General features: G+C 45.3%; 3 protein-coding genes across 5 annotated transcripts in view; 2 read left to right on the top strand and 1 right to left on the bottom strand.

Moving 5' to 3' along the window:
- On the top strand, positions 1-5967 carry C1QBP (complement C1q binding protein; the record flags this gene model as incomplete). Its single annotated transcript, XM_006029165.2, has 6 exons — positions 1-19; positions 307-457; positions 1138-1225; positions 3160-3255; positions 4093-4215; positions 5522-5967. Coding segments are annotated over 6 exons (627 nt in total), but the record flags the coding sequence as incomplete, so codon positions are not given.
- A 2081-nt stretch (positions 5968-8048) lies between these two features.
- On the bottom strand, positions 8049-11504 carry RPAIN (RPA interacting protein). Of its 3 annotated transcripts, none has more exons than XM_025210624.1 (6): positions 11018-11504; positions 10809-10936; positions 10024-10138; positions 9372-9474; positions 8760-8894; positions 8049-8263 (listed from the first exon to the last, which is right to left on the bottom strand). In XM_025210624.1, the coding sequence occupies exons 1-6, from the start codon at positions 11029-11031 to the stop codon at positions 8234-8236; spliced, it is 525 nt and encodes a 174-aa protein (XP_025066409.1). In that variant the 5' UTR covers positions 11032-11504; the 3' UTR covers positions 8049-8233. The 3 variants fall into 3 exon arrangements, with proteins under 3 accessions (XP_025066409.1, XP_006029207.1, XP_025066410.1); XM_006029145.3 differs by having other exon boundaries at positions 9372-9435; XM_025210625.1 differs by having other exon boundaries at positions 10809-10903.
- NUP88 (nucleoporin 88) overlaps positions 11199-11510 on the top strand; it is an 18118-nt gene continuing 17806 nt past the window's right edge. The window contains 1 exon segment of the mRNA XM_006029164.3: positions 11199-11271. Coding sequence (XP_006029226.2) covers positions 11199-11271 — 73 coding nt within the window.

Below are 11510 nucleotides of genomic sequence, written 5' to 3'. Positions count from 1 at the left end.
GGCGGCCTCCACACCGAGGGTGAGCCTCCGGCCCGAGTGACCTTGGCCTGGGCCTGCGCTGCTGCAGGGCAGCGGGTCCCGCCTGGGGCCTTTCCGCACCCTGCTCGCAGGGGGCAGCCTCTGAGTCCTTCATCCCGCCCCGGCCATGTGCGCTTCGCCCTGCCTGGCAGCGCCGGCGAAGGGTGACACAGAAATCTTCCCCTTCTTTTACCTGGGGGTCGGTGGGAAAACCAGGGGTGGAGCTCGGGTCCGGGAAGCAAAACGTCTCCCGTCCCAAACGGCCTCGTCTTTTCTTTTCCTCGCAAGGGGACAAAGCGTTTTCCGAGTTCCTGATAAATGAGATTAAAGAAGAAAAGAAGATCCAGAAGCACAAATCCCTGCCCAAGATCTCCGGAGGGTGGGAGCTGGACATACAGGGCACCGAGGCCAAACTGGTGCGGAAGGTATCTGGCGAGAAGTAAGTGATGCGGATCCGTGCGTTGCGTGTTGTTATTTGATGTTAGCAAACTCAAACAAAACAAAAAAAAGCCCTTTATATAAAGCTGGGTGCGCACATGTGCTTAACAGGCGTGCGCTCGTTAATGAAGAACTAAGTGCTGCTTCCCGGTGTTCCCCGGGGTTATGTATTTCTTGTAACCTAGTTGCGTTCCCCTCCTCAACCCCGTCCCTCTTTGAGGCGCTCTGTATTTCCCTTATGGTTTTGTCACGTTTGTTTCACAACCAAGGAGAAAACAAAAATGGCCAAGGAGAAATGCTAGACGTTTCATGCTCATTACTTTTCTTGGAAAAGGGAGCTTGTCGCGTAGAATTTTGCCCTGTTTCCTATCCCATGTATTCCAAAACTTCATGCCACCATTTCACACGAGAGGAAAAACTAGAGAATTCAACCTACGAAACTGAAAATGTCTTTGTTTGTCAATATGGGACACTTGGAGGGTTTAAACTTGGTGCAGATGGCTGTATTTTAAAACATATAAACTGGGGAGCAGTGTGCTGTATGAGGTGCAGGGGAGATTCAGGGGGATGCTTAATACACTTCAGATCCTGTTCACATCTTGAGTTCAGCACTTGAAACTCTGAGTAGGGTTACAGTTAATGTGGGTTGTACAACTAACTCTTCCTATTGTGATGTTAAAGGATTTCAGTCACGTTCAACGTTAACAACAGCATCCCACCAGTGATTGAGGAAGAGCCCCAAGAAGGACAGAAAGCTGATGAACAGGAGGTAAACCTACAGCCTATGTGTTCCCTTTCAGTTAGTACACTGTAGGGTAGAGGGGAAGTCAGGCCATTGCCCAGTTGTGTTTGGGCAGACACTGTTAACTTGGTCTTCAGAACACAAAGATGCTTAATGCTGGCATAATGCAGATTGTTATTACTTTTATTTTTTCCTGTTACTACAGTAGCAAAAGCCCAGCCTACAGTAGCAAAAGCTTTTGGCCAGTTGGCATAATCTCTGCCAGGGCAGGAGTAATTTTTTATAGCTGCAAGTGAAGGTAGTTGATCTTATAGCTGCCTTCCCTTCCTGCTGTAATGAAGGCCAGGTCTGTGCAAGGAGCTCCTTGCTACTGTGCTATAGAGCAAAGAGCCTGGTGTGGGCTGTGCTGGAGTGGTGCCCCCACCCTGTCCATGAGTCGTATCAGGGAGAGCTCAGTGCTACGAGCTGTGTTTACGCTACAGCTGTGTACTGGTCTGGCTGTAGTAGTAGGGGATCACGTCTCTTCACATGTCTGGCTGATACCAATGGCACTAAGAACTTGCAGGGCACACAAAAACTTAAATGGCTTGATCCTTGATCTTTTTTATAAGGTCACTGACTTCCAACAGTTGGTTACAGGGGAGAGCAGAGTCAGTATATGGTATTGGTAGTTTAAATCACCAGTGTGGTTTGGGGCAACCAACTCACTTCTCCCTGAGCACTTCATAGTTTCATAGTAGTTAGGGGTCAGAAGGGACCTGAATAGATCTAGTCTGACCCCCTGCCACTGGCCAGAGCACACACTGGGATCACATGACCCCAGACAGGTGTTCATTCAACCTCTTTTTGAATTTACCCAAGGTAGGAGCGAGGACCACTTCCCTAGAAAGTTGTTCCAGATCCTAGCCACCCTAACAGTGAAATAGTGCCTCCTAATCTCTAACCTGAACCTATTCTCCAGCAGCTTCTGGCCATTGTTCCTTGTTGCCTCAGGTGCTGCTGGGGGGGAATAGGACCCTTCCTATTTGCTGCTGATCTCCCCTAACATGTTTGTAGGCAGCCACCAAATCCCCTCAGCCTCCTGTTTGCTGAGGCTGAACAGGTTCAGGTCCCTCAGCCTCTCCTCATAGGGCCTGCCCTGTTGCCCTCCAACCAAGCAGGTGGCCCCCCTCTGAACCCTCTCAAGGCTGGCCACATCCTTCTTAAAGTGCGGTGCCCAGAACTGGACGCAGTACTCCAATTGAGGCCGGACCAATGTCGCATAGAGGGGGAGTATCACCTCTCTGGACCAGCTTGAGATGCATCTTTGGATGCATGACAAGGTGCGGTTGGCTTTGCTGGCTGCAGTCTGGCATTGGTGGCTCATGTTCATCTAGGAATCAATAATGACTCCGAGATCCCTTTCCGCCTCTGTGCTCTCAAGGGGGGAGCTCCCCAGCCTGTATGTATGCTGTGGATTCCTTCTCCCCAGGTGCAGCACCCTGCACTTATCCACATTGAAGCCCATCCTATTACCATCCGCCCACTTCTGTAGTCTGTCTAAGTCTAATTGCAGCCTCTCTCTCCCTTCGAGTATGCCTACCTCTCCCCACATCTTGGTGTCATTGGCAAACTTGGACAACGTGTTTTCCACCCCCTCGTCCAAGTCGTTGAAGACAATGTTGAACAGTGTAGGCCCCAGGACCAAGCCCTGGGGGACCGCACTATTTACATCCTGCCAGGTCGAGTATGACCCGTCCACCACCGCTCTCTGAGCGCGCCCCATCAGCCAATTTCTGACCCATCCAACTTAAGTTAGAGGTTTGAGGAGGAATCTGGGTATGGATGCACAAACTTTGTTTGTAGTGGTCGGCTCATGGACTGTCTGTTTTCCGTTGAAAAATAACTAGTTCCGTAGCAATATAAGCTGCCTGCTTTAAGTGAGCTCCAGTGCTGATGTGATCTTCTCTTACTTCCCACAGTCTGACCTTACATCAACTCCCAACTTTGTTGTAGAAGTGACAAAAGATGACTCAAAGAATACCCTTGTGTTTGACTGCCACTTCCCTGAAGATGAGGTGGGTACTGTAAAAGGGGGATGTGTGAGCCCTTGCTAACTGTGGGTGATGGCTTTCTCTGGTTTAGTTAGATGGTCATGTTCAGGGTACCAATTCCAATGATCAACGGCTGTACCAATCACTATCCAGCCACCCAGTGCGGTATAATAAATGACTTTACATATTTGCAAAGCAGGGATGGCTCACACTTCTACCTGTGTCCTGACCTCACTTCCTGAATCATGGCAACTGCTTTTCCTGAGTAGGCTCGGAGGCAGGAAGCAAGTAGCAATTGTTAGCAGCATACACAGAGCACAATCCAAAAAGAAGTAACTGAAAATTGATAAAAGGATATAATTTATTATACATGTAATTCATGCATATAATTAATTTGCAGAACTCATTGCCCTTAAGAGCAAAGGCACTGTAGGATTTCAGAATGAAGTAGACGCAACAGTGGGGTTCTCACTGCTGCATTAGGTTGTTGTTTTTTCAAACTGTAACAAAACCTTGGGAGGAATATAAACCCTCTTGCTTTAAGGTATGACCAACATCTGGTTGACAAAGGTTGAGAAGAAATATCTCCACTGGGCAGGCCTTTTCATGATTGTCCATTAGAATTTTTTCCATTTTCTGATAGACTGGCAGACTGCACTGATATGGCAGTACCTGTGTCCTCTGTGAACTTGTTTCTGCCCTTACAAAGCACATGTATGAGGAGGGAGAAAGGGGGGTTGATTTATGTCGGCCCTACAGCTTTTGCCCGCTGGGTTGTGTTCATGAATTCAGAATGCAGAGGTTGAAGATACTCTTCAGTATGAACAGTTGTGCTTCATTAGATCTCATTTTGTTTCTTAGACTGGAAATGAGGGAGAGGAGGATAGCGACATTTTTGAAATTCAGGAGGTCAGCTTTCAGCCCAGTGAAAAATCAGATTGGAAGGAAACCAACTTCACTCTCAACACAGACTCTCTTGACTGGGTAGGTTCTGCTAAACCCCTGCACTACTCTAGACTCTTTGTGACCCAGAGAACAATTTAGGAATCAAGCAAAAATATTAGCATAATCTTGATGAATCACAAGCAGAAGTCCAAGATCAGATCTTTCACTAATTGAGACTCTCAAAGAATAAAATGATGAATAAAGTTCCCCAGCCTTTAAACTATGTCCCATTGACCCAGTTTGTAGTCCAAACTGGAGAACAGGTCTGTAGTCTTGCAGCATACCTGCCTAATCCAGTGGCTGGTCCAGCTGCCCCGGTCCTGTACCGCATACAGTACCTGCTCCAGCCAGTCCAGGACCTATGTTGCACACAGTGCCTGTGAGTGCAACATGTGCGGGTCCCAGACTGGCTGGAGCAGGGGCTGTGTGCAGCACACATTCTGGCCACTCCTCAATCGACACTGCATGCCGCATGGGTCCTAGACCAGCTTGGAGCACCCATCAGATCAGGTGTGTTGGGGTAAAAGGGTTGGGGGTCTGTGGGCCAGATCCAGCTTGCAGACTGGCCTTGCAGCCTAGGTACAAGCTGTGCCTTCTGTGGACCTGTAGGGGCCCAGATGGTAGGGTTCTGCAACCCAGATTCAGCCTATAGGCCGTTTGTTTGACACCCTAGTACTCTAGGATCGAGGTCTGATTTAAGAACTGTGGCTGTCAGGGTGGAATAGACCAGAAAACAAACGGGGCAAAAGAGTGAAATGCTAATAGTTTGTGTTGTTAAACGGTCAAATTGGGCAAAGGAAGGCCATCTGCATTCATGGCTGGCAATTGCTGCTCAGTGGGGGAAATGTATCCGCTAGTGCCTTAAACTGCACACATCTGAAACACTTCAAAAACAAACAAAAAAAAAATCACTCGGGAATTAGACTGCCTGACTTCGGAAAGAACTGAGCAGGTGCTTACATTTTGGGCTAGTCTCTCTTCCTTTCCAGCCAGATGGTACTAAGGTAACTTGAGCATTAAAGAGGGGTTGGAGGAGAGGGTCACTTCATACAGAGCAGTCACCTGACTTGATCTGGCCCTAATTGCAACCAGATCCCACCCAGCAATGTTGCCATTTCAGACTATGAAAGACTATAGCTTTCTCTTTGTGGTCTTGTCCCCATTTTAACCCACTTTGAATCTTGGGCTTAGTTAAGGCAATTGGTGAAGAGAAGATGGGGGATTCTATTCTCCTTTGGGGAAGGGACACCCATATCTGGAGAAATACAACATGGCTGTGGACATGCCATTTTTTTTCTTGTCATAGAACAAATTGGATTATTGTACCTGTTGTAATTCCTTGCAGGCTCTGTATGACCATTTAATGGATTTCCTGGCTGATCGTGGAGTGGACAACACATTTGCTGATGAGTTAGTTGAGCTCAGTACAGCACTGGAACACCAGGAGTATATTAAGTTTCTTGAAGACCTTAAAGGTTTTGTCAAGTGTCAGTAGATTAAAAAAACTGAAGTCAAAAGTCTTCAGATGTGGGTATGCTTTCACTGGCAAAAGCTGAATAGCTTGAGATCAGATACCAACAGTAAATTTAACTTCGGAAGGTTTAACTATGAAAGATATATCATGGAAAAAGATGATTCTCTTTTCAATAACTATTTCAGATGTAATTTATGTTGCGAGCCGAAGTTCAGTTTTGCATCATTCTTGCCGATTTATTACCTCTCACTACTGCTTGTTTTGTACACTTAAAGTAAAGATATGATGATAGAAAGAATAAAACTTGTTCAACATGTCAGTGTGGAATAGCATCCTTTTTCTTGTTTTCTCACTTGTCAAGGAGTAGCATGAATTGTCTGAGTGACATGATTTTGGTAGAGAAACTCACTGGGAGGTCTTAGGCCTTTTGTGGATGACAAGGAAAAAAGTTGGGCTTTAAAGTTTAACGGCTTTGAAGTGTTCTGTTTCATGGCAGCATGTTCGTCAGTTAAGCTGTTCTTAACTAATGTTGAACTAGTACAGATGGTTTCAAAGGGGGATTGGAAACAAGGTAGGAAGCATTTCATCTCTAGGCATACCAATGTCTGAAAGTCATTGCCACCTGGAGGCAGTGCTGATCTATTATGAACAGAATGCCATCTGTCATGACCTGTTAGCAAATTCCTGCAGGGAGGAGGTACCCTTCCTGTTTCTGCTAACTCTGTAAAACCCACTGAAGTGTCCTGGGATAGCTTTTATTAATGTGATGCTAATTGGATTTATTTGAATGAATTGCTGAAAGGAAATGAAGCTGGACCAAACTGAGCTGACTTGGAATATCAATCCAATATGATCTGATGCTTTCTTTTAAGGATGCATAGATCCAATCTTGCACTTCCTTGTGTAGCACCAATCATTTCCCTCTTGCTACTCAGCAGCTTACCAGTGCCTGCATTTTATTCTGGCAGAACTAATTTTCATTACTTCAGTCAATTCAGCTGCTAAGTCCCTAACGATTCAGTGTGCTGATTTGCATTTATGCACTCATTTGCTGTTTACTAATTTCCAATCACCTGCTTGCAGCAGAGATTAGCAACTTTTGCCTCAAAGACAGAACAGGCACCTGCCTGAAAGAAGAGCTGACTAGTTACATTAGCAGGGGTCTTTGCTCACCTGACAGGAGCTGCTAGATCTTAGTACAGTGAGCCCGTGTATATAATCAGTTCCATCTGCTCCTGCATCCAGCAAATCCCTCCATGAGCCAATCTCCTCTGCACAGGGACCAAACTATTGTCTTTCTCTGTTTTGTTCTCTAACAGGTATGAGCGTGCCTTGAGCTTTTGATCATTTCCATTAGCCTCTTCACTTTTCTCCATGTTAAAAATGGACTGAAGCACTTACAGTATATCAACTATGCCTGGTCTAGTAACTCCCAGAGTGGTACTTTAAACCCTCTGGTCCACCCTTGGGCTTGTTTGAGTTTTCATAGACATAGTTATCAGAACTGCCAAAAAAAACCCTTTGCCTGTTGTTTTATCCAGTGGTTGGAGGCTGAAGTACCTGTATATATCTCATGTTTCACTCAATGCAGAATGAAAACCGCTGGGTCATAATTGAAGGATTCAAGACATAGATTTGATCTTTAGTTTGAAATACCCTGACTAGGCCAGCTGAGAACCAGCAGATAAGCATATTCTCAAACAGGCTACTTCAAGTGATCTTGAAAATTGATCTCACTTCTCAGTGTTCACTTTTGTATCATTAAATTGAAGTGTACCTGCCTATAACTTTAATACACTAGATACTGTGTAGACACTGCCCTATATTCTTTCTAATGCCTCCTGTGTTGCAGCTGAAGTCAGTTCCTAAACATGCTTGCCTAAAGGCAGCAAGAAAGAGCAATTACACTACATAACACTCACTGTTCCTTTATGCATTTTTTTTGCCGTAAAACTGAAGTGAGCAAAAGCTACACAATGGCAGTTACTCATGCAGCTGCTGTCACAGAAATGTAGTTACTAGGAATTATTATAACGAGGTCTTCCAACAACTGGTGCTACCCATGGGCCACTTTGTACCCTTCCTTGGGGACTGACTCAGGTTGCATAATGATCACTAAGACCACAATTTGGTTCCATTAAAACAACTTGTTTGTAAGTTGTCAGCCGTATCCAAACCCCTGTTCTAAGACGACAAGACTAAAGGTCACTTGCAGGGCACATTACAGGGCTTCAAGTGCCATGAAAGGAAAAGATGCAACTTGCTAGGAGTGCAGTGCTCCTTTACTCTTGTAGTGTAAAGTGATCAAAAAATCCAGCAGTGGTTGTGTTATCCAAGGCTAGCTACTCTCAAGAAAAAGTCTGTTGACATGTGCACCTCACCACACAAACATCCCATCTTATTTCAAAATATTTATTTTATTATCAAAAGTGCAGTGCAACATAAGCCAAGAAACAGTGCTTTGTCAAGTATCAGTCACAATTCTACGCATTAAAAATATGTATGAGGCATCATCCACCTGAAGAAGTCCTCAGAAAGGTTTGCCTTGTTGGCACATTGGTCCACGAAGACCAGCCGAATCAATTACAGGATGACTGTCCAGGAGTCACAGATCTTTGGGAGATAAGAATTGCAAGTCTATTAGATTCACAGGCTGCCCAGAAGCGATTAGAATGAAGTCAAATGCCACTCCAATATGCAATGCAACCTGCAATCAATAGCTGCAAGCAGCAAGCCCAAAGGTTAGGATAAACCAGAGCTAGCTAGTAGCTTCTAAGTGTCACCTGCTACTTGAACAGTACCTCACCTCTAAAGAACAGCTATTATGTGGATTTCTGCTTGGGATTTAGGGGAGTTTCTTTTGGAGCCTTTCAGTTAAAGAGCATTTGTTTGGATTTAAACATTTCTCTGTGCACTTTGCTAGGACCAGCACTTTGCTGAGGAAAAGCCCATGACCTGTAACCTATACACTTCCAAAGTGAAGTTGTGCTGCTTTTCTCCCTTACAAGTCTATAAATGCAATCATTTACAGGGTTTTGTGTGGTCTGTGTAAATGAGATGATCTTTCCCACTTGGGCTTCCCAGGGCCATGACTGTCATTTTGACTCACCAGACAGCTCATGAGAAGGCTGGCTTCTTCCTCCATTCCGCTAGTAATGGAAAACTCAGGATTGTGAAGACAACGATGGCCATGCTCTGTTAAACTGTCTTCTAGAAGTGATCGGAGCTTCTGTTCTGTCATACCCTAAAACAAATAACTCTTCAAGTTCTCTTGAAGGCACAAGATGAATGGCTTATAGTTCAGTTACCTTTAGCGGGTTTGCTACAACTGGGCAAACTAGCAGCATTTTTTATTTTTCTCTTGGTGCACACTGCATGATTCATTTGGGGATTCAAAGATTTACATTGTATTTCTACTTTTTGCTTATTGCAGAGAGGGAACATACAGGCCTGTATCTGTTCCCAGTCCTGTACAGCTTGGTTCTCCAGCTGCTCCATTTTATGGGCCCCAAAGAGGCCATAGCTTGAGAACCACAGCTCTGAGTACCCATCTCATCATCACATACAGTACAAATCACTGAGATTGCTTGTGTGCAGAGAACTAAGAGCAGGAGTGTGCAAGTGTGACTGCACTACATCAGCCTCACTCAGGAGCTGTCTAGGCAGGGGTGGCTATGCTATGAACTCCCAGGAGTTGCATAACATCTGAATCTTGCCGTACCTTTGTGCAGATGTGTAATCCACACTGGCATAAAACCAAGTGACTCATCACAGTCAGGTCATTCCTAGAAACAGGACAGAAGTGAGTGCCTGGACAGAGACAGCTAGAAAAGTTGAGGAAGAAGACAAGGAATTCCAGCAAAACTAAAGTTAAGTACCATACAACACTGCTCTCAGAAGGAATCTTGTAACAACTGAAAGCCTTAGAAAAACAGGTCTGCTTTTTAACTGACACAATTTGTATGCAACAGGGGCCAAACTATCTCTAGCAGGAGACAAGTAGGTGAACTCACTGCAATTCCCCTTGACCTCTTGTGGCACACACCACAGTATTTCAACGAATGGCATGGAAGAGGTGCATATGCCTGTCACACCCGAGATAAGATGCCTGTTGTTTAAGCTACCAGGCAGCATAGTTGCTCAATGTCTATCGAGTTCCACAGCAGAAATGGCTGCACTTCACTCGTAGCTGACCCATGTATCTCTATAAACAGCACAAATTGAACTGTTAATGCTGTCAGCTGCAGTTAGAGAGTATGCTCAGGCTTTTGAGAGCATCATGTAAGTGGCTGAATTCAGGAGGTTCACTAATTCACAAGGACCTACTTAACACATCCTCAAGCAAATCACTTTGGTGCCCAGATCTACCTCACCTTTTACACACGGGACAGATAACCTTGCTCCCTGCATCCAAGCCATCAAGCATTGCGTTGAGACATTTTTCATCAAACTGCAAACTCTGTTCATATTCTTCTATGGTTAATTGTTCTGTAACAGAAAGCACAGCTGTCAGCAGTCAAGAGACATCCTGAAAAAAAGGAAACTGTCATGCAGTGCAATAAGAGCCATCACACATGGTGAGATCTGAGCTGGTTGTTATTTGTAGCTTGTTCTTTAGATCAAACTCAAAACCACGAGGGGATTCTGACTGTTTAAGTATTTATTCATGATACCGAATGAAAGCCTTTAGCTGCACCTACCCTGTGCGTCTGTAGCACCTTCCATTCAAGGATCAGAGAGTGCTTCACTAGTGTTATTGGGCTAAGTCTGGATTTCAGTCCTGTGTGCTCTCATCTGAGACACTACAATATAAAGCTAGAGAGCACTTGCTGTGTGCAACTGGGACTGTCATGTGGTCAAGTCTGTACTCATCTTTTACCCTTCTCACGGGAGAAGAGTAAAAAGAGCTTCCAACCCTTGAAAGGGAGTGAGAAGTCTTGCTGACAGTCCAAGCCTTTGCTCTCCGTCAGCCTCTTATCCATCCAGACTGAACTCTGCTGGTTTTGGAATGGTCGTTAGGACAAGGTTTCCAATCAGGTGATCTACAAGACCCAGGGAAACAATCCAGCTTTAAACAAACATAGTTTAAAGCCATGGCCCTAATTACGATTCACCGGGCATTCATGTCAGTAATGAAATACATGCATTGAAAAGCTACCTTGAAAGATCAGCTCTTGTTGGATTTCCTCCAGCACGGCTAATTCATCAGGGTCCTCCAACATCTGAAATATACACCAGTCAGTATTCCTCCTCCTAGGGCAAGCGGGGAGTGTTATTTCACAACATCTGCAAAAGCGACCATGTTAGCACCTGACAGCCCAATGCAATCAAATCAAAGTCAACCTATTCCACTGCCTTTGCACTTACGGAGTGGAAATCATCAGGACTTCCCTTGCGCACGCTCAGCAAGCAAACATTTACAAGTGATACAAGCTTCCCGTTTGATATGACGGTGGTGTCTGTGTAAGAACACACGAGAGCAAGTAGTTCCTCTTTCTCATCCTTTAAAGTCTAGCATTTCAGGTGCACTTTTAGTGGTGACGCTCGTATGGCACTGTCGTCTTTAAATAAAAACAAGGATGAGAGAGACCAGGATCAAGATGGACATGCAGCTGCTGAAAGTAAATGGCCACTTCCTGGATGCTAGCAATTGCACCTAGGGTTGTGTGAGCTCTGAAGTTTTGAGCTGGGCACATCCTGATCAGACAGATGTCCTGAGACCCTCTCAGCAGGATCCGGTCTCGGCAGAAATTGCCAAGAAACGTGGTAAAGGTTTGGTCTCTTAGCAAAGGTGAGGGGTGGCGAGGCAGCCCGCACGCGTTAGACGGAGTGCCTGGGACGCCTCAACGGCCCTCCCGCC

Source organism: Alligator sinensis, unplaced genomic scaffold (genome assembly GCF_000455745.1).
Source record: "Alligator sinensis unplaced genomic scaffold, ASM45574v1 scaffold419_1, whole genome shotgun sequence".
In the NCBI taxonomy this organism is placed as follows: domain Eukaryota; kingdom Metazoa; phylum Chordata; order Crocodylia; family Alligatoridae; genus Alligator; species Alligator sinensis.
This window is presented reverse-complemented; position numbering and strand designations above follow the sequence as displayed.